The 22,998-nt window shown below is 41.5% G+C and overlaps 1 protein-coding gene across 1 annotated transcript in view; it reads left to right on the top strand.

Annotated features, from left to right (window-relative positions):
- The window catches only part of MTDH (metadherin), a 44,217-nt gene extending 21,462 nt beyond the window's left edge, over positions 1-22,755 (top strand). The window contains exons 4-12 of the mRNA XM_077493075.1: positions 3,372-3,521; positions 5,467-5,682; positions 5,881-5,970; positions 10,211-10,309; positions 12,762-12,886; positions 14,146-14,265; positions 16,967-17,077; positions 18,268-18,421; positions 19,954-22,755. Coding sequence (XP_077349201.1) covers positions 3,372-3,521; positions 5,467-5,682; positions 5,881-5,970; positions 10,211-10,309; positions 12,762-12,886; positions 14,146-14,265; positions 16,967-17,077; positions 18,268-18,421; positions 19,954-20,024 — 1,136 coding nt within the window. The 3' untranslated portion in view covers positions 20,025-22,755. The remainder of the gene's footprint in view (positions 1-3,371; positions 3,522-5,466; positions 5,683-5,880; positions 5,971-10,210; positions 10,310-12,761; positions 12,887-14,145; positions 14,266-16,966; positions 17,078-18,267; positions 18,422-19,953) is intronic.
- The last annotated feature ends 243 nt before the right edge of the window (positions 22,756-22,998 follow it).

Raw genomic sequence — 22,998 nt, forward strand, 5'->3', positions numbered from 1 at the left:
CATGTGAAAACCAGTGTGCCTGTCACTTATTCTCCTGAACAAGCTTGATAAAGGGTATTTTCAGTCGGTGATTATTTGGTCTGTCCTGCAAACCTCAGGAACTTCAGGCCATGTGCGCTGCTGGCCTCAGACCACACATTCCATAAATGCGTTCAGCGGCTTTCAGCAGGAATTGGCATGCCTAATAATAAATGGGGGATGCCATATGTGCCACCAGTTCTCAGTGAATGGAGGGAGCCCATGTGTGCTGCCACTGCTCTGTGAATGGAGTGGGACCGTGTATGCTGCCACTGCTCTGAATGGAGGGAGGCAGTATGTGCCGCCACTGCTCTGAATGGAGGGAGGCCGTATGTGCCCCCCGCTTCACTATGAATGGAGAGAGGCCGTACGTGTCCCCCGCTTCTCTATGAATGGAGAGAGGCCGTACGTGTCCCCCGCTTCTCTATGAATGGAGGGAGGCCGTACGTGCCCCCGCGCTTCTCTGTGAATGGAGGGAGGCCGTGTGTGCCCCCTGCTTCTCTGTGAATAGCGGGAGGCCGGACGTGCTTCCACTGGCTGCATTGGCACATAGTTTTGTAACGTGCTGAGGAGGGGGACTACGTTGGACCTATATTGAGACCATGTAGGGCAAGCATAACCACGCTTCTAAAATATAATGCGAGAGCCATATAGTTTATTATAAAGAAAATTATACATGCAGGTGCGGCCGTGACTATTCAAATATATTTGTGTGTGAGGTAAGGTAAGCTGTATTTTATTCGTGTTTAGCGATCCTTTGAGTGCCTTTGTTTTCATACAGCAGTGCTAGAGAAATCTCAGGAGCCAAGTTGCTGATGCTCTTTGGTCTCTTGGGGGAATTGGTTTCAGTAAAAAGTTGTGTTTTCATTAAGAAGTCGGGTCCACTGTGAGTTTACCTGTATTGACACAGCTTGTTAGAGTCACTGGTAATTGGGCTTGTTATAACTAACTAGCTGACGCATTGGACGCAGTTGTATGTCCTTTTTAATTGGCAGTTTCAGCCTAGGACACAGGCTCTTGCGCACAAGCGTACAGTTTGTTGCATACAGATCTTTAACTTGGATGGATCTGAACGCAGCAGTAGTGTATGCAATGGACCCATGCACAGTCATTCAGCATCAGCTGAGGTTATTCTGCGCATGCATTGCTTCATGTGACTCATTTAAGTGGAGATGTAAACCTCAAATGTGTAAGCGGTGGCACCGCCTGGCTACACGTTCATATTTACATGTCAGCCCTGACATGTACCTAATGCTCGCTGTAGCACAATAAAATACTACCTGCCTCATATATATATTTTTTTTCTCTGCATCTGTACTGCCACAATAGAAAACAAGGCTTTTTGTGTTGTCCATGCTTTGGGACCATGCATTTTAGGTAAAAGGATTTCCTAATACCATAAGGACCTTCCAGTATGTGGATGTTCCCTATATACAAAGCTCACCTTTTTGTTTGAGTCCAGCGTTTGGCAAAACATCTTTTCCCCAGTGCCACATCTACCCCAAAAAGTGTGCTGAGAGGGTGCTGGCAGGTGCATGTAGCTTTTGAGTCAAACTATGATTTCTGAAAACTTCTAATACACTGCCTCAGGCTACCTTTACGTTAGGTAATTGTTGGGTAATTGCCACAGTGTTACTAATACTATTTATTTTTATTAAATTTTTTTCAATAAAAAAAAAGTTGTGCAGTGATCTTGCACAGAGCTGCCCTGATCCTCCTTTTCTGGGGTCACCCACTGGCTGCTCCTCTTCATGTGTCCCCATAGCCAGCTGTTTTCTTTGGAGGCACATGGTGCCTGCTCGCTCCAAACACACGTGCTCTATAGACCCACACCAAGGGGCTCTACTTCCACCTCACTGCTTTTGATTGACAGCAGCAGTAGTCAACGGCTCCTGTTTTTAGTCTGTGTGTAGAGGCAGAGCAGATGTAGCCGTGCACAGTGCTGGATCTCGACTCCCCTCTTCCCATTCACACAGGGAAGGGAGGAGGACAGAAGTATCAAACCTTGCATTAAGGTAAAATCACTTTTAAAGGATAGGTTCACCTTTTATAAAAAAATAGTAGTTTTACCTGCAAAAAGATGTACATTTATTTTACACTGCAGCCTGTAAAGCATTGCACTAACAATCAGTAGATCAAAGGTGCAGTGCCAGGATCCTGCAGACCCTCAGTACACTGCCTGTCCCTTCTTACAGGCAGGTAGTTACTGAATTGTAGGAAGAATCAATCGGCTAAGAGGGCACTCGCTAGCGCCCGGGCAGTTCAATGAGAACTACAAGTTGCCGGCCATGGTGACCGATGGTACTTGTAGTTCATTCACAGAACTCTGAATGACGTGGCCATGTGTGCAGAGCCCCACACGGCCATGCTGTTTTTAAATTATGACAGTGAGTGCAGGGAGAGGATATCCCTGCACTCACTGGCGCAATTTAAAAACCGCATGGGGTGGTGTGGTCAAGTGGAGGCAGGAGCTGGAACATGTTTCTTGGTCCACCATAAGCAGTGATAGAATTTTTCCTCTTACATCCTTATAGGGAAACTTGTACTAAGAAAAATATCAGTTTGTATTGCAGAACTAAAAATAGTTGTTGCCTGGAGCTTTGGATGATCCAGTCAGTGGTTTCAGTACTTGCCTTGCTGAACTGGAACAAGTACTCTCACGTGAATTTGCCTGTGCACGAGTTCCAGAGTATTGAAAGAACTAAAGGTGGAGAAAGGCAGACATATAATAGAGTATGTAGTAGGTCAGCAATGGCAGCTTCTTGTTTACTTTGGGCCCAGCACAGTCCATTGTATGACTCCTGGCATTCAAGATGAAGTTTAATAGTTCTGTCCTCCGCAGCCAGTCTTCATTCCCAAATGGTGTCATGGGAGGTAGGGGAAGCCCGCATGAACGAGTACAAACCTTAGGAGGAAACCTGAGCGGCCTGCCAGTAGATGGGAGCTGCAGGGAGTGTGGAAAATGTAAACGGAAGCTGTTTAGTGTCCCTACTGTAGGACAGGCCCAATATAACCTAGGTTTCAATCGTTTCTTACCCACTGCTCTATACATACTGCATTCTGTTTGTAAAATATTTTAATGTAAATACTGGATTTAATCTTCAAATCAGTCACGTTCTCACTAAACTCTAGTTCTTTTGTCATTGAGCGGCTCAACGGACTGAATTCAGCCCCGTGATGTTACCCACTGGCTTCCACTGCATGGAGTGGAAGAGCATTTCAGGCATTTCTTCTTTCTTTTTTTTTTTTTCTTCTTTCTTTTACGCTCTGACCCCTTAATTACTCTGTTTAAATGGTGCACTTAAGGCCATATGTTCTCTCTAACAATTGGATTATATTTTCTTTTTGTATAGGAAACTGGGAAACGAAGATCAGCAACAAAGAAAAGAGACAGCAGCGCAAACGTGACAAAGGAACCGACTCCGACGTAACTGAGAACACTACAGCCACGGAGTCCTTCACAATGGTGTCATCTCAACCAACAAACCTCAGAAAATCTAAGGGTATGTTCATACAAATCTTTCACCTGCATGGCTTCTTTTGAGTGCTTACTTCTCCAGAGGGAGAGAGCACCTGAAAACAATGACCCTTCAACAGTCCAAAAACTTAAAATAATTAAAGGATAAGTTCACCTCCTCTGACAGCAGGTATCTTCATTATTCTGTGAATGGAAAACTACAAGTCCCGACAGTGGCTGACGGCTTGTCGTTCTCAATTAACTACCATGGTGCTGTGAGCTCTGTGGTAGTTCATTGATTCTTACTATCAGTGTATTGGCTTGCCAATAAGCCGTACAAGCAAGCTGATATACTGACAGGTGTGCATTGGTATCAACGATCTGCTGATCACTGGTGCATTGCTTTACAGGCTGCTACAACAATAAATTGTGCACATTTTCCTGCAAAAGTGCATTTATTTATTTTTTGTAATAAAGTGAACTTATTTAACCTGTGCCATGTGTTCATAAAGGTTTTAATGAGGAACTTTGCTCTAAAAGGTATTGTATTATAACTGTACTGGTTGTAAGAGCTTTTGAAATCTGTACATGCAGCTTTTAGTGGATTTTTGTTTTGTTTGCCAAGTATGCAGGTTAACCACTACGTGCCCGCGCTATAGCCAAAAGATGGCTACAGCATGACGCTCAATTGCCGGGAGGGTGTCCCTGGACGTCCTCCTGTTTCCCCCGAGGCTGCGCGCAGGGAGGAAGTAAACCTGTATTGGCTGTGTCCAAGGGACACAGCAAACAGGTTTCCCCCGATGCACACCCGATTAGAATGTGCTAAATGGCCAATCACAGCAGCCATTTAGCACTGAGTGTCCAGTGAGAGATGATCTCATATGTAAACATATGAGATCATATCTCATTGCCTCCTCTCCCTCCTTACACAGAGACCGCGTATGAGGAGGGAGAGCTTCTCAGCTGCAGTGCGAGTGAAAAAAATCATTACAATGCCACACTAACACAACACAGTGCCCACAGTACCTATTAGTGCCATCTGTCAGCGGTGCCACATCAGTATCGCGTGTCACGTGTCATTGTCCTGGTGCTCCAAAAGTGTAATAGGTAGTCAACAAGTTAGATGTGTAATTTATGCTCCTAGAACACGTGATGGTGCTCCCCGCATGTTGGGCCTCTCTATGTGGCCAGGCTGTGAAAAAGTCCCACACATGTGGTATCGTAATACTCAGGACGAGTAACCGAATGTATTTTGGGGCATCATTTGTGGTACACACACAGTGACAATTTTGTGGGGGGGGGGGGGGGGAGGGAATCTTCATTTTGCAAAGAATTGTGGGAAAAAATGACAACATCAAAAACCTCACCATACCTCTTACTAAATACCTTAGAATGTCTACTTTCAAAAAAGGGGTCATTTGGGGGGTATTTGTACTTTCCTGGCTTGTTTGGGTCACAAGAAATGATAGGCCACCAGTACATCTGGTGTGGTCAATTTTTTTATGATTTGCACCACAGATTGTAGACTCTAACTTTCACAAAGGCCAAATAATATCCACTAATTTGGGTTATTTTTGCCAAAGATATGTAGCAGTATAAATTGTGACCAAAATGTATGAAGAAAAATTTTGAATTTGAAAAACTTTATCACAGAAACGAACAAAAATGTGTGTGGTGTTTTATTTTATTTTTTTGTTTTTTTATATTTTTTTTTCAAAATTTTTGGAATTTTTTCATTTCTAGCACAAAAAAATTAAGCCAGACGTGATCAAATGCCACCAAAAGAATGCTCTATTTGTATGAAAAAAAGGACAAAAAAATTTATTTGGGTACAGTTTTACATGACTAATTGTCATTCAAACTGTGATTAGCACTGAAAATTGGTCTGGGCAGGAGAGAGATTTAAGTGCCCATTAGGCAAGTGGTTAATATGCAGTCCATTTTTATTTTTTTTATTTTTTTCTTATTCCATCTTCATTGTAAATCCCTAGGCCCAAGTGAGGTGTCTGCAGTAAATGGAGGTAGCTGGAATGAGAAACCTACTAAAATGATTCCCTCCCAAGTCGTAGAGGAAAAGTGGGTTCCCCCGGCCTCTACAGCTAGCAAGAAGAAAGCTGAGCCTTGTACATGGAACCAGGATGCGGTGGATACTAATGGAAAGGACTGGAGTGCCCCATGGAGTGAGCGTTCAATCTTCCCTGGCATAGGTACTGCACTGAAATATCTAGATTTGCTCTGGTTGTATCATCACTTTCTGTAATCCATTTTCATGCAACATATTAGTTTGCCGTAATGAACATTTTGGGGAATTCCATTATCTGTTGCCAATTCCTGTAATTTCTTGAACTCAGGCTCTAGTGAGTTACATCTTTATAGATTTATGTTCCATTTGGCTCTGTTTTTAGCTCCCTGGACAACAGTGGAAGCGAGGATCTCTTCATCAGAACCGAGACCACCCCCTTTCTCTACCATTGGATTAAACAATTCTGTGTCTGGTATGTGGTGACTAAGAATCTCTCTAGTTATAGCCTTTTAGTCCTAATGGTGGAGATTTAGTAAAACTGTTGCGCACAGAATCCATGGCAGCTGTGCATTGTAACCAATCGGCTTCTAACTTCAGCTTGTTCAGTGAAGCTTTGACAATAAAACATGGAAGTTGGTTGGCTACCATGCACAGCTGCACCAGTTTTAGTAAATCTCCCACATTGTGGATGTATTCAGTGTTTTTCATAGATTTTTGTATTGCTGCTCTTTTGCCAGATGTGTAAGTGCGTACACATGAGCAGCTCTCTTAATAGATAATAAAGGGAACTATCTTGATTTACAGGAAAACACTCAAAATGTGGAGGCAAAAAATGTATCCCTGAACATATCCTTAATTGAGCTGCGGCTCTCTGGGTTGCATTCGTCACAAATTTTGCTTATCCAACCTCATAATCTGGTTTGCGGACGTGGAATTAATATTGCCACTCCAGAAACAAAAGGTGAAAATCAACTTTCCTGTGCCGAATTCCCATTCTTTCAGTTCACAGAAATTGAGTAACTTGACCTAAAAGCCTTTTGTTCTTTTTTTTTTTTTTTTTGTTTTGTTTTGTTTTGTTTTGTTTTTTTAATACTCTTACTATTTTTGGTTCTCTTGTACTGCTCTGCATATATGGTGTGTGTGCCCCTACAGGTCTGTTATAAAATTATTGTGGACATGCATGTTGGTAATTGATGTAGGACTTTAACCAAAGGGGAAGCTCCACTTGTTTGCACCCCCCCCCCCCCCCCCACTGCCATATTTGGCACTTTTTGGGGTGGTGGGTCAGATCGCTTGGGCGATCTATTCGGAAGTTTGGCCCCTCCTCACCAGGCAAGTGCCCTTATATTAAGACAGCAGCTACAGTATTTGTAGCTATTGACTGACTTTTTTGGGGAGACTGGGTCTCCTCTTTAAAGTTTCCTGGCTAACATTCTCTTTATACAGCTGGCAGTATGTGCTGAAAGACAAATCGCTTGGTTACAGCCTAGCTAATGAAAAGGACTACACAACAGAACTGTAATGATGTCTGTTAGTTTTGTGGCCATTTTTGGAAGGCTTCAGTAGTCTTTCAAACACGACAAACCAGCACCTGCTGTTTAAGTGTTTCAGTTTCGAGAAACCATGTAATTTGTGGTGGGAATTGATGTTGCCTTTTGACTGGCATTGCAGAGGTTATTTGTCATCTAGATCTACCCTTAAAACTATTTGGTCACATGAAACCCACAGGTGGCAGATTGCTGCAGACTGTTCAGTTTCATACAATCACGCTTTCAATTAAGGTGCATGTAAAATGCAACAATGAACTTACTTGTTCCCTTTTGGTCTGTACAATATACCACTAAAGTGTTTTATGATTTAATAGGTGCAAAAAATACCAGTGGATCCTGCTAAACAACAATCCTGTGAGCTGATGACTTCCTTCTCTCTCCCTCTCCCTCTCTACTGTAGTATGCCCCCCTATCCCTCGCATATTCCAGAGAAAAGGGGATTATGTAGCACTTCCTTTTCCTATGGTTACAATATCGTTGATGGATACCGTGCATGTGCGTGTTGTCATCCTAGGAACAGTGTCTCTTGCTAGCAGGATCACTATGTGAAAATAAAGAGGGGGGGGGGGGGGGAGAGTCTGGCAGGTGAATTCTGCCACATTTACAGCTGCTAAGTTGTGTTGGGAACTCTTTAAGCTGATAGAAGGCTTCCACAGTTGTCCAGTGAATGGCCAATGTGAGTTCAAGCCCAGGAATATCTATCTAAAATTACCCATTTAGCTGTTGAATCACTGCAAGACTTGTATGTGATGTCCTTATTTTACCACTTCCCACTCAGCCTATAGCAAAATGACGGCCGGGCGGTGGTTCAGTTATCCTGACTGGAGGTCATATGATGTCCAGCAGGATGAGCCACAATCGCTTGCAGCTTGATGATCAGTGGTGTGGCTTATCAGTCTGACACACCGCTACACCGATCTCTGTAAAAAGACTCTGACGGAGGCTCTTTACCACTTGATCAGTCGTGTCCAATCACAGTGTAAACAGGAAGAGACGGTTATTGGCTTTTCCTCACTCACGTCTTACAGATGTGAGTAGAGGGGATCGGTGGCTATCCTGACGGGAGGTCTGTGCTGATTTTTTATTTTTTTTTGATCAGCGCAGCCCCCCTGGCATATGCCCACACTGGACCAGCAGGTATGCTACCATGACCACCAGGGATGTCCACCACACATTAAGCAGGTATATGCCCCCTATGACCACCAAGGATGCCACACAGTGCCCTAAACAATGCTAATCAGTGGCCACTATGAATGCCTGCCATATGTCTTCATCAGTGATGCCCAGCAGTGTGGTCCATAAGTACCCACCTGTGCAGCGCATCTGTGTCGCCTATGGTTGCCCGTCAGTGAGGAGAAAACGTACTCCTTTCCAAAATTTTATAGCAAACCTAGAAAAACTTGATCAAATGCCACCATAAGAAAGCTCTATTTTTGGGAACAAACTGATAAAAAAATGTGGGTACAGGAAGGGGCAAAAGTGCTTAGTATTGAAGTGGTTAAGGACTTGTCCACACCGTGTCCATTGAGCTATGTTTTATTTATTTTCCAATTTCTGCGTACCATCACATGTATGATGTGAGTAGGGCATGTAGATTTTTCTATGTGCTTTGTTCACTCCTTACATGTGTGTTGGTGTGAAGAAATATGCAGCACAAACATGGTGTGAGCAAGACCTCTGTGCGTATTGTCTTGTTGAGTAAGACAGGGCTCGACAAAACCCGGGCGCCAGGTCGCATTTGCCACTAGAATTAGCGACCTGGGGCATCACAGCTGGGGGTATCCCCCTCACCGCGGACCCCCCCGGCGTGATCGCGTCGGGCCGTGCCGCCGGCGGCCGGTAATTGAGCCCCCGGCTTTGAGGCCTTCTACGATCCTATGGTTCCTTCTGGAATCTGGCGCCCTCTTGTGGTGGCCGTTGGAATTACAACCAGCAATGCTAATAGGCTGGCAGGCAGGGGAAGCTCCATCTCCTTCCCTTTACTCAGAACCCCTAAACATTATATATATATTTTATTCTAACACCCTAGAGAATAAAATGGTGGTTGTTGCAATACTGTCTGTCACACCGTATTTGCACAGCGGACTTACAAGCACACTTTTGTGGAAAATGTATTTAATAACAAAAAAAATAAGACAACAGTAAAGTTAGCCCAATTTTTTTTTATATTGTGAAAGATAATGTTACGTCGAGTAAATCGATACCCAACATGACATACTTCAAAATTGCGCCCGCTCATGGAATGGCGACAAACTTTTACCCTTAAAAATCTCCATAGGCGAAGTTTAAAAAATTCTTCAGGTTACACGTTTTAAGTTACAAAGGAGGTCTGGGGCTAGAATTATTGCTCTCTACCGATCGCAGCGATACCTCACATGTGTGGTTTGAACACCGCTTTCATATATGCGTTCGCTTCTGCATGCAAGCTTGGCGGGACAGGGCGCGTTTAAAAAAAATTTTTTTTCTTATTTTAACTTTTATTTTTATTTTTTTCACTGTTCTTTTAAAAAAAGAACAAAAAAAAAGTGTATGTCACTTTTATTCCTATTACAAGGAATGTAAAAATCCCTTGTAATAGAAAAAAGCATGACAGGTCCTCTTATATATGAGATCTGGGGTCAGAGAGACCTCACATCTCATATTTACACTAAAATGCAATTTAAAAAAAAATTGTCATTTGAAAAAAATAGAATGTCCCTCCAAGAGCTATGGGCAATGACTTGGAGACAGGTGGGGGGCTGGGGGCTATCTTCCCCTCACTCGTCTCCATGTCAGGCCAGGGACAGGTCCAGATCGCCGGCATGGACCTGGCTCCTAACTTTTTTAGCTGGCTCCTAGATTCCAAGCAAATTTGTCAACCCCTGGAGTAAGATCTCACGTTTGCCATAACAGTCTTTAGTGTCGGTTTTCATTGGTTGCTGAAGATAACAGTTGTCATTGCTCCGGTGCCTTGGCGCTATAGCAGCCAGTCCAATTTTTAAACTTGCACTAAAAATGTCTGCTGGGAAATATGTTTGAATGTAACCGTTCTGAGGTCCATATTCTAATAAAAGACCAGATGTTTCTACAAGCTGTATGTTGAACAAGATTACAAAAGACCAGATTATTATTTACATTATAATTGCTTATCTGGCAGTGCTGAATTCTTTCTTTCTTTTTCAGCTTCTGTTGGTGATCCAGTTTCTCAACCCAGTGCATCTGATAGTCAGTGGGAGGCCACACCAACTGAGCCCAACATTGATGATGAGTGGTCGGGTCTAAGTATGTATGGAATTTATTGTTCCTTCCCTATTTAAATGAAAGCATTCAGTAATAATTGCTATATAAACACACTGTACAGCGCTAATATGTATAAAAACCAATACTAATGTAAATGTAAATATAAATCCAATAAACTATATATAGCAAAGATATCTATAATATGACACCATGCATTAACCGCTAGCCGACCAGCCACCGCAGTTTTACTGCGGCAGCATGGCTCGGCTGCGCGAATCGTCATGCTACGTCTGTAGCATAAACAGCCACTAAAGGGAGCTCGCTCCCCGAGCTGATGCGAGTGCCTGGTGGTCTCGATCGCCGCCGGGTTCCCACGAGCGTTTGGGGCACATGGAGAACTGGGAGCTGTGTGTATTATATTTTTTATTATCAGATTGGGGAAGTGTGGGTAGTGCGGGCAGCTGATTATATTATTTTTTGTATTTATTAAGGATATGTAGTTTAGTGTGGCACCTCACAAGGTTTCACCTATCGGTAATAGTAATTGTGCTGTCTAAAAATGAAAGTGGCTATAAACCCTTACATATACACAGTGAAAGGAAAGCCCTCAGGTGATACACAGAAATAAAACAAATCTGCCTACATAAGTTGTACCTGTTTATCTGCAGTCTTCTTTACTCAATCTGTTTTAAGTCTAGAATTTATAAAGCTTGTCTGACCTGTTGGAAAACAGGGGGTGGAAACTGATATCTTTGACAGCTAATTGGAGGGAAGAGACACCCCCTTCACACAGGAACAGGGCTGAGGCTGTCAATTTTTTATTTTTTTGCTAGTAATGGTGATCTGCGATATTTTATTTTTATGTTTAAGGACTGCAACATAGCAGCGGCCAGATTGGACACCTTTGACACTATTTATGGGACCAGTGACATTTATACAGCAATCAGTGCTAAAAATAGCCACTGATTACGGTGTAAATGACACTGGCAGGTAAGGGGTTAACATTGGGGCACGATGAAGGGGTTAACTGTGTTCCCTAGGTGTGTTCTAACTGTAGGGACAATGGGACTGACTAGGGGAGGAGAGAGATCAGTGTTCACACTTATTATGAACACACAATCTGTCTCCTCTCCCCTGACAGAAGCAGGATTTGTGTGTTTACACACACAGATCATAGTTCTTGCTCTGTCCCGAGCAATTGCGGGTGCCCGCTGGACACGCGGCGGCGCGTGCCTGCTGTGTCATCTTAAAGGAGCGATGTACAGCTATTTGCCCAGCCGAGTATAACTGCGGCGGCTGGTTGGCTAGTGGTTAATTCTACTTTAAAGGCCAGCTCCATCTTTTGCACAATGTTACACCTGTAGTTGGGTCTTGATCTCCATGTTTATGCCCTGCTGTGGGTGAAAAATGTTGAACATGACTTTGGGTGGGAGTGAGCAATGTGCTGCCATTGCAGGAAACCTCGGCTTGAGTTGTACTTTAGTGTGCAGCCCATTATTTCGATGATGGTGCAAATGCCACGCCTTTTTATATGCACAAAGTAGGTTGCCAATTGGAGTTTTTAATGTGCAGCCTATGATTTTACTGGTGACTCCACAGCAAGCTGCACCAGAACAGGATGTATAGTTACACCGATAGGCTGCAGTGTGTCAAACACATCTGACACTTCCAGGTTTGCCATACCAATTGCTTTTTAATGCAATCTTGAGAAACAGTAACTGTTTCTATGCTGTAAGAACAATAATCCAACAAATAACCCCAGATCATACAGTTTCACTAAAAAGTCCAATGATGGCCCCAAGTTTCTATCATTGCAGGTTATCTTCCTATTCTTGGCTTTTAATTTGCTGTGTATGCAGAGTTCTCAAAACTGCAAGAATTTCAGCTCTGTTTTTATCATATTTATCAGTGTCTGAACACTGCATCTCTAGGGAATAGCTACAAATTAGGGCTCAGAAGGCTGTGGAAATATTTGAAGACTTTATTTTTTTATTTTTTTCACTGTACATGGCCTGGCAACTCCAGAAATGTTTGTTTTTAGCTGTTTAAGTAGATGGATACTAAAGGGTCTATATACCCCCCAAGAATGTAATTGACTGTATATATTAATATTACAGCTTGCAAGTCTTCTCCTCTTTCACCTAGTGATGCTCTCAGTAATACACTTCTGTCTTAGGTGACAATGCTCATTCACTTTACTGTATCTGTGGAGGAGCCTAGTACAGGAATTGTTGGGTCCAAAGAACCCCTCTCCTCCTCATCTCCAATACCCTATGACAGGTGGGCTTCTGTAGTCCACAGACTCAGGGCAGGGCTGATAACTGTTGTGTTTTTTTTTTTTTCCACTGATTTCTGCAGATATAACAAAACGATTCCAATATTTATTGACAAGAAATCAAATAAGTTCATTAAAATTTACATACACCCTTTCTTGTTTAAATTTGCTTAGATGGAGAAGGGTTATTTTATTATATAATTATGTGCATTTTAATAGATGGTCCGAGTTCAGCTGACCCTAGTTCTGACTGGAATGCACCGGCAGAGGAATGGGGGAACTATGGAGAAGAGGAGCCAGCGCTCCCACCACAAATCGAAGAAACTGAGCAAGAGGTTACAAAGGTAAATTTTTAATCGCAGCTTCACCCAGTCTGTTTGGCTCAGTGTGTAGGACGAACGAATGGTATGGTTTTCTTCTATTTTTAATTTTGTGTGTGTGTATATGTGTGTGTGTGTGTGTGTGTGTGTGTATATATATATATATATTTTATAATTTCACACCATATGCGGTGACCTGTGTTTAAATATGTACAGATTAATGCAAGTTTATTGCTAGGCCACAGAGAAAACAGTTGATTTCTCTGTGCCCTGTTCACGCCACAACTGCCTTACTGGCTAAAGTTACCGAAAACCTATCAATAAAAATGGGCACAAGGAACATTACTTATCTCTTTATCTCTAGTGAGATGTGTTCCTTTTTGCTGCTCCATGTCTTTTTGAATAACTATACCTCTTCCAATCCCCCTCTGGTGCCATAACCTTGCTGTGGTGGGTTAATAAAACTTAACAGGCTGTGACAGGCTGTCATCAAGAGCATCCACTTTTTCTACCAGCTGCTGTATTCATAGAAGCTGTTACTACAGCCTCCATGAATGAAACGGGATCTATGAATAATAGGTAGATGATTGATATGTCTGGCACCTCCATTCATAGGTCGTGTTTCATTCATACATGCTGTAGTACCAGCTTGTATGAATATAGCAGCTGGCAGAAAAAGTGGGGTCTCTTGATAGCCTTTCGCAGTCAATTCTATTAACCCGCGCCACAACAGAAGATTATGGTGCAAGGGGGGATTGGAAGAGGTATATTTATTCAAAGGGAGGACCTGGAGAAGCAGGGAGGAAATGGCAATCTTAGTCCGGCACTCTTGATGAATGCAAATGACAGCTCCTTCAGTTCTATTCAACCCCGCCACACCAGAAGTTTACAGCAGCAGAGGCAAGGCATTGTAGGAGGAAGATTTTGGTGAAAGGAGGACATGTAAGCACAAGGACTCATCTCACAGAGTAAACAGTGTCCCTTGTGCTGATTTTCATACATTAGGTTGCAGTGCAACCCAAAAAATGCAAACAAGGTATATTTTTCAACGGCACACTAGAACACGCCTCATGGCACACCGGGCACAGTACTGCGATTTTTTTTTTATTTTTTTTTTTTTTATTTTTTTATTTTTTTTAATTGATGTTTGTGTCACCAGAGTGTATGTAGTATTATTTTTACAAATCATTGGACAGATAAACAGGTCCCATATTAGAAATGTATTTCACGGTTGAGTTTCCTTTTTTGGTTTCAGAGACTTTAGCAGCTTGTTTCTGTTTCAGGTTTCTGATGATGAAAAAGAGAAGGAGGAAAATGCTGCCCAAACATCTGCCAGCAGCAAAACCAAGAAGAAGAAGAAAAAGAAGAAGAAGCAGGGAGAGGAGTCTGGCTCTCCTACCCAGGTATTTGCTGCAAGAATCCTAGATACAGCTGAAAAAGTTAAACAGTTTAGGCAGAGCTAAGCCCACCAATTCTATTTTAACTCAATTTAAATAATAAGAAAGTTGACGTTAGAAATGTTCAATAAATGTTCTAGATGCCCGGTGTCATAGCTGGTCACATGTTCTTATAGTAGTAAGACATGCATTAGTAAGGGGGTGAGAAAACTATTCCTTTGTTTTTTAAATCTTTAGGTTTTCTCAGTTAAAAATAAATAAAAATGGAGGGGTAAAATGCACCTCTTTTCCCCGCCTTCACCTGTGATCATGTAAAAAAAGTTGATGTACGAGTTAAATTTATTCTGTGATTCATCCCATTTTTATTATGAGGGTTTTCAAGTGTTTACAATGGTATTTTCAAATGACATTAAAGCAGAACTCCAGGTAAAATTAAAAGCCTAGTAACTGTAAATTGCTGTCCTTCTGGAGCTATACAATTCCTTTCTACCACTAGGTGTCACTTGTTTTCTGTGTTGATTGAGAACCGCCATCATTTAACACGCTTCCTCTGAGCGGAGTCAGTAATGGATGTCCCTGGGGGGCATAGCTAACTTGGTGATCACATGACCAATTGTCAGCAGGGACAGAGCTACTGCTTACAGCTGGTATGAGAGGGAATTACTCAACACAATTCTTTGGCCCACTGGACTTTGAGGCATGTTGCTGAACAAATAAGTGAAAAACTACAGTCCTGTCCTTAGTGAAACTGTGTACACTTCAATCATTCATATATACAAGGCAAAATTCTGTGTGGTTTGTTTTTTATATATAATATTATTATTATTATTATTTTTTTTTTTTTTTTGGATTTCCCCAAAAAAAGTTAGAACTGTAGTTTCACTCTACACAAGCCCAACGGAACAGTAGAAAATTCTGGGATTCCCATTTGGATATCCAAATTATGCCAACTGCGTGTGGGCATTTGTTATGGAAGCTACGGTAACAATCCAATACGATTGTGGTTCCATTCAGAAGATGTTGATTGATTTATTTTGGTCTGTATATGATACAGAGCCCAGTGCCTGAATATACAGACAAGATACCCTGCCAACAGCATCCAATAAAAATAAATAAATAAATTATATTTATATATATATATATATATATATATATATATATATATATATATATATATTTATATACACTCAGCTGCTTATTTTGATTTTTTTTTTAATAAACATGCCTTTACTTGCCTGCTCTGTGCAATGGTTTTGCACAGAGCAGCCCCAATCCTCCTGGGGTCCCCTGTCAGTGCTCCAGGCCCCCCCTCTTCATCGGGTGCCCCCACAGAATGCTGCTTTCCATGGGCGCACCCGTGTGGGCTCCCAAATCCTGCTGCTTTGTCTATTGATGCAGACAGCAAGACTCGGCCCCGCCAATGGCTTCTGCTGTTATCAATCTGTGTCCAGTGAGGAGAACGACAGCTGGAGCCGCAGCGCTTATGCACATCGCTGGATTGGGCTCGGGTAAGAAAAAGGGGTGGTCTGGGGGGACCTGCAGCACAGGTATTTCACCTTAATGCATATAATGCATTTAGGTGAAAACCTTAACCGGTTCCCGACCGCCGCATGTATATATACGTTGAGAGAAAGGCACGCTGCGCAAATGGGCGTACCTGTACATCCCTTTGAATTTGCAGCTGTGCCATTGCGTGCGCACACCCGCTGCGAGCTCCGTGAGTAGGAACGCGGCTCTGTCTGCGGGGTTACCCGTGATCGTCTCACGAAGATGAACGGGGAAATGCTTATATAAACAAGCATTTCCACGTTCTGCCTAGTGACACTGTCACTGATCACAGCTCTCTGTAATCGGGAGCGGTGATCAGTGATGTGTCACATGTAGTAGTCCCTCCCCCACACAGACTCGCTCCCTAGGAGTAATTTAACCCCTACAGCGCCACCTAGTGTTAACCCCTTCACTGTCAGTCACATTTACACAGTAATTAATGCATTTTTCATCTCACTGATCGCTGTATAAATGTGAATGATCCCACAAATGTGTCAAAATTGTCTGTGTCCGCCATAATATCGCAGTCACAATAAAAATCGCTGATCACTGCCATTACTAGTAAAAATAATAAATGCCATAAAACTATCCCTTATTTTGTAGACGCTATAAAGTAAAGGGGGGGTGTACTTCCTTGCGCCAGACGAGGAAGGGGGAACTGCGTGCCTCTAAAAACTGGGTACCCACTCCCCCCTCCCAAAAAATGACATGCCAAATGTGTTATGTCGGGGTCACCAGCACTTAAAGCAGAAGTTCCATTTTTGGGTGGAACTCTGCTTTAAGGCTAGGTGCTAGGAAAAATGACAAAACTACCTTTGCAGTAGGGCTTCTTGCAGCAGTCCTGCAATGTAAGTAAGGATGCTGAGGGCCTGCTCATAACCCACAGCATTGGAGGGTAGAGTGGAGCACCGGCTGCCAGGGGAACAAGGGAAAAGGTAAGTAATATGTGTTTTAATGGTACCCTAGATGAGAGAGAACCTTGGTAGTGTTTTCCAGTTCATGTATCTCTTATGGTTATTACAAAACTTGGTAATTCAGTACTTTCTTCCATTTTATTCTGTGCATGCTGGTGGGCTGAGGTGGTTTCCATGACAACCGGCCCCTTGTGTTTACCAGTCTTAGCTAGGCTTGCTGAACTCATTACACTTTAATCTTTCAGGAAACAGAAGGCACAAGGGAAGCCTTGGATGATTATAAAGAGGATTCTACCCCTTCTCCACCACCTGTAATTATCCCATCAATCATTGGAAAAAGTCATGAACTGAAAGAGGTAACTTCATAATTGATGAAGGCTTTGATAAGGGTAAAGGAATACTTCCACTTTTTCATGTGAGTGGAAGTCACTCTTGGCACTGGGTTGCTTTCATTGGAGCTGCGTTGTGCTAAGACGCTGAGGACCACATCAACCTCGGATATGTTACTTTACACCGGGGGTTCAGCTGATTAGCAGCACACTGAGCAAGGCCCTTACCTCATAGGTGTACAAGAAACACTCTATTCATTTACACCGCTCTTGTCCCCACTTCCATATGTATAGGCCAGTCAGTTTGGCGATATCAGTTGGGTATGGGAGGTGAATATCAACTTGCAATCCATAATTGGATCCACGTGTGAAAATAAATGGGTCTCCAATAGTGAATTACCCAAATAACATCAAATTTATTAATACAAAATATGACTGCTTACATGTAGATGGCAGAAAACTAGGCCAGACTCAACGTACAAAGTGGCGTGAAATGGCGTTGTACTCCGTTTCCGGTCCATCGTAACAACCTCCGGTTTTGCGTCCTACGTGTTAAGTCGCGTTTTGTACCTCTTGGCTTCCTCGGGGACCCATTTATTTTCACATGTGGATCCAATTATGGATTCCAAGTTGATATTCACCTCCCATACCTAACTGATATCACCAACTTGACTGGCCTATACATATGGAAGTGGGGACAAGAGCGGTGTAAATGAATAGAGCCTTTCTTGTACACCTATGAGGTAAGGGCACTGAGAGCACAATAGTGGATTCACTCCTCACCACTGGAATTGGGTGTGAAAGGACCTATATCTTCATATATCTATACAAGTTCAGTGCCATCTGGCACTGAACTTTTTGCACTTTTTGCACTTTTAATTATTATTGCAGTTTGCACTTAATTGTTTGGTTTGCAGTTTATTATTATTACGCTGTATATTAGTGGAGTGCACTGTATATATTCAGACTATATTGGATGCACTTTATTTTTGCTCTTTTTTTGAAGTAATGTTTTTGATTTATACACGGTGACAGTAATATTTTATATATTTTATTACTTTTGTATTTTGCTAAGGAGCTTGATCACTGAGGTTATTCTCAAAGTCACGTGTGTGTGTATATGTGTGTATGTATACACTTTCAGATTGAAGTATTTGTTTAAAAATATTCCTGAAGATTTGTATCGGGTATAACGGTCTCTCATATTCCATACACAGACTTTGAAGGAGAAGCATGTGCATACAGTGTTAACTGAGTCTTCAATATCTCCTGCGCATAACATTTCTGAGAAGAGCCCATCTCTAGTGCAGCAGCCACAAGAGGCCAGCACTGCTGCTACCAAGCAGATCATCGTGCCCCCACCATCACAAGGTAATGTTATGTAATGGGTAATGTTGATAAATGGGAACCAGTTTGATGAGTTTGTGCACAAGGTAGTGTTTTCTTTTTTTTTTTTTTTTTTTTTAAAGTGACCTAAAGCTGAGCTCCAGCCTTACACTCGGGTCGCTGCACATTTGAGTGTGTATTAGAAGCTGCAGCAAGTCAGAGCCCACCTCATTTCCTGTCTGGTGGATGTTCAGCACCATTAAACCTTTCTTCCCCAACCTGATTGCCCCTGACCCAATCGTTTTTATGTATCCAATTAAATTTTTCTATTTATGGAGGCGTGGCATCTCATATCCTAGGGTGGTGTGCATGTGAATCCCCATTCCTTCAGACTGACATTACCCATCAAGGCATTTTTATGTTTGCATGACTCCTCATGAGCCAGCCTGCTACATACTTTAGGGCTGAGGGTTTATGAGAGAAGAACCGAGGCAAGGTACTGCGATGGTTTCGGGAAACCATGTACAGCGTTGCCCTGTCGCATCCCACCACCCATGATCTTTCTGAGCTGCAGAGGCCCCAGTGATATGACTGTGTGCTTAAAATAAAATTAGTAATGGGGGGGAAAAAACAATAAAATTATATATTATTGCAACTAACGATTTATTTTCATAATCGATTAGTTGGCTGATTGTTTTGATTAATTGGATAATAAACTTAAAGTGTGTATAATTTTAGTTAATGTTGTTAAAGTTTTAAAATGTCAATTTATTCCTAAATATCTCTATGAAGTGGTAAATTGTATTGTATTGTTATTCTATAGGATCTTTACAACATTAGGGCATTAGTATATCTCTTCTGTCTGTTATTCTCTGAGTGGATTAGAGATTAAATCTGGTAAATCTCATCAGACTCTGATTTTAATTTTTTATTTAAAGAAAATAAAAATTAAAGACAGGAAAAGATGGACCAAGGAAGCCAAAATGTAGCTATTAAAGTGGTTCTTAAAAAAAAAAAAAAAATCCTTTTGGGTGCAGCTGCCCCCCTTACCTGAGCCCTATTGCAGTCCGACTCTTCTCTCTCCCTCCAATCTTGACTCCCACTGCTGTCAATAAAATCCAGTGACTGGAGGCGGGACATCGGTCTGTCTATCCAAATTATTGGGACGCCTCCCTTTACACGCACATCACTTTTAATGGCATCCCAATCTTACTCCGTAGGGTTCAATATTGAGTTGGCCCACCCTGTGCAGCTATAACAGCTTCAACTCTTCTGGAAAGATTGTCCACAAGGTTTAGGAGTGTGTCTATGGGAAAGTTTGACCATGTAAAGGCAGGTGTCACAATACTTTTGGTAATATAGTGTGTACATTTTTTTTTTTTCCTCGCACACAAATTACTAAATCCTTCTATCCAGCAGCATTCAGTTATTATTCAGTGCAGTCCCTATCCCCTTAAATGCTTCATTTAACACAGCTTTTTTTTCTTTTTGATTTTGAAACCATGATTTCATGTGAAAGAGACGGCAACGTTTTTCAAATGATTTGTTTCTAACGAAACTAAAATGTGTGTTTTCAGCAAAGTCTGAAGAGAGCTGGGAATCCCCTAAGCAAGTGAAAAAGAAGAAAAAAGCCAGAAGAGAAACGTGATGCCCTTTCATCACTGAAACACCTGTTCAGACGCTCTTGAAGGTGATGCTGTTTATGCAATAATTTGTGAACTTGTACAGAATTTTATAAAGCGAATTCTGAATTTTTAAAGCAACTACTGTCAACGTGACCTCCCTGAAGACAGGTGGAAGAACACAAGGAACTCTAGGTTCACACACAAGATCAAGAACGTGGAGCAGCAAAGAAAAAAGGAAAAAAAAAAGAAAAGAAAAAAAAACACTGAAGATCCCGCATTTGCCAACTGAGAACGTTCATTTGATATACTGAAACACAAGACTTTAATTCCTGATTTTACAAAACAGTGATCTGTTTACATTCATTTTGTGCCCCACCTGGCCTCTGAGATGAACAAGCTGGGTGACTTTTTTTTTTGTGACGTAACATTTCTGCTATCATCGTGGAATCATCTTTTTATCTTGTCATTTTAATATCACAGGCTATTGTTATACAGTAGCACAGCACATTACCCCATCATGTGCAGTGCAAGAGAGTCATGTAATGTTTGTGTGAACCTTTAAGCACTGATCAGAAGAATGGATTGTGAACTGGTGAATGTATGAATCATTGTCATTTACATCAGGATGTCTGCTCCACTAGCATTGTCGTCCATTTTTGTATTTAGGATGTATTTTTTTAAAGAAAAGAATCCTTGTCGCCTTTGCAGGGGGGCAGCTGTTTTGTTGATGGATGTAGTAATTGGGAATCGTAGCCTATAGATTCATCACAAGGCAGATGACCGAATTCTGATTGGCTGACTTGGTGCAACACATACATATGGCTGTTTCATACCTGCGTGCGACAGGTACTCTTTAAGGCGTGGCATTATGTGATTTGTTTGTCACTTCTTATTACTGTGTTATGTTCCTAATGAATTTTTAATACTTGCACTCTAGCCGTAGTGTGGCTAACCAGTCGTGTTTCATGTGAGGGCCATCAGTCAGAAATCCTCCTTGACTTGGCTCTAAAAAGTTGATTATGCAGCCATTTTTAATTAACATGAATTATACAGTTTTTTTGTTTTTTGGATTTTTATTTTTTATTTTGGATGGTCATGGTGGCTTTGGACAGCTTTAATTGATGTTGAGACCTTCAATAATCAGGAATCCTTCTTCCTTTTTTCCCCCCCCCCCGCCTTAAACTCTAGTATTTAGACTTCGTGACCGAAGTTGGTGTTTTTATAATAAAAAAAAAAAACATCTGTAGTTGTAAGAAGTATTGCCAGCTTCAGACTATGTTGATTTAAAAAAAAAAAAAGCGTGTGGTTTTATCACCATTTGCAGGCAATGTTATTTCATTTTATTAAACTTAGTTAACTTTGTATCTATTCCTTCTTCTGCATGGTAAGTCAGATTTTGTAAATAGCCTTACCAAATGTTCTTTGAAAAATCAGCATCAATTTAGGTAAGTGTGGACAAAAAAGCCATGTAATATTGTTTGTCTCTTTACAGTATTGGACGATGGGATATAACATGCTCTGTAACGGTTATAACCAGTGGTACTGATCAGTGGCCTAATACTTATTTTTTTTTTTTTATTTAACTGTCCCCTTTCTAAGGTCCATCAATATTTTTTGGGGGATATTCTGGACCTAAAAGGTTTGCCCATTTAAATATTGAGTGAGGATGGGTAAAATAAGCCCTTTTAAAAAAAAAAACTGTCACCACTGGCAACAATAAAAAATAAATAAAAAGTTGTCTTGTAAAAGGAGGTTACTTTCCCCAGACAAGGTTCAAATTCCTCCCTCCCTCCCTTCCTTCCTTTTTTTTTTTTTTTTTTTTTCCCCCCTCTTAAGCCATCACGCAACCCTCCACAGTGCCTCTATTGGGAGTGGAGACCAGTGAACCAATAATGCAGTCTGGGCGTGCCTCTGACCTGTCTTGCTGCCCTCCCCTCTGTGACATCACACCACTGTATTCAAGTCAGAGAGGGCCCCACCAATGAAAGTTGTCTACATTGCCCAGGCAGAGACTTCCTATAAAGACCCTCTCCACTCTGCAGTAAAGATGAAAAAAGACTCAAGTATTTGGGACTCCAGGCTGTTTTTTTTTTTTTAAATTGTGCCTGGGACCTGAGAAGTCGGATAGCAGCGACGCCCAGAGCTCTTCGGTATTGAAAATTTAATGCACTACAAGCTGGAATAAGTATAACCCAACCTTTACATGGTTGGCTTCATTTAACTTTAGGTGGCAACAAGATCACTTTAATGTTGAGCCTTCGCCAAAGAACAATGTGAGCTGCCATTTTCTGGGACACAACCAACAATCACAAGGTGGAGACTGACTAATAACTGGAGTTAAAGATGGTTCTAAAAAAAAATTGCTTTTCATTTCTAACTTGCACTAGAAATAAAAGGCATCTGGAATCTGGTTATTATGAGGAAGCAACTCCAGTCAGTGTTTACTGCCCCTCGAGTATTATTCAGTACTGTTTACAGATCTACCAGAGTCTTGATGGGTTTAATGTGAGTTTATACCCATCAAATGCCAGTGTTCATTGTGTGCTAGGTACAAGTCCGCTGTATTTTTTTGGGGGGGAGGGGGGAGATTTCCTGATTTAAATACTAATTTTTACACAGATGTATTAAAACAAAAATAGAGATTTTCAAGAACATGACAAGTAAGTTTTTACATGTTCAGAATTTTTTTTTTTTTTTTGTTTAATTCCGTGATATTTCTAAGTTGATTTTGTTTAAATAAATCTTGCAAATTAAGCATGTGTCCACAGATTCATTCTGGCAACAGGGAATTTATTTTAAATTATTATACAGCATGTATATAGCACCAGCTGTTTGCGCAGTGCTTTACAACATGAGGTCAGACAGTAATGTTACAATACAAGACAAATAAAGAGGACCCTGCTCAATAGAGCTTACATTCTAAAGCCCCATACGCACTATTAGATTTTTTGCAGCTTTTTGTCTTCAGATTTACCAAAACCATATAATATGAGGTCA

The sequence above is a fragment of the Lithobates pipiens genome, unplaced genomic scaffold, assembly GCF_037356315.1.
Source record: "Lithobates pipiens isolate NorthernLeopardFrog02 unplaced genomic scaffold, aLitPip1_a1.2 Scaffold_19, whole genome shotgun sequence".
NCBI classification, from domain to species: Eukaryota; Metazoa; Chordata; class Amphibia; order Anura; family Ranidae; genus Lithobates; species Lithobates pipiens.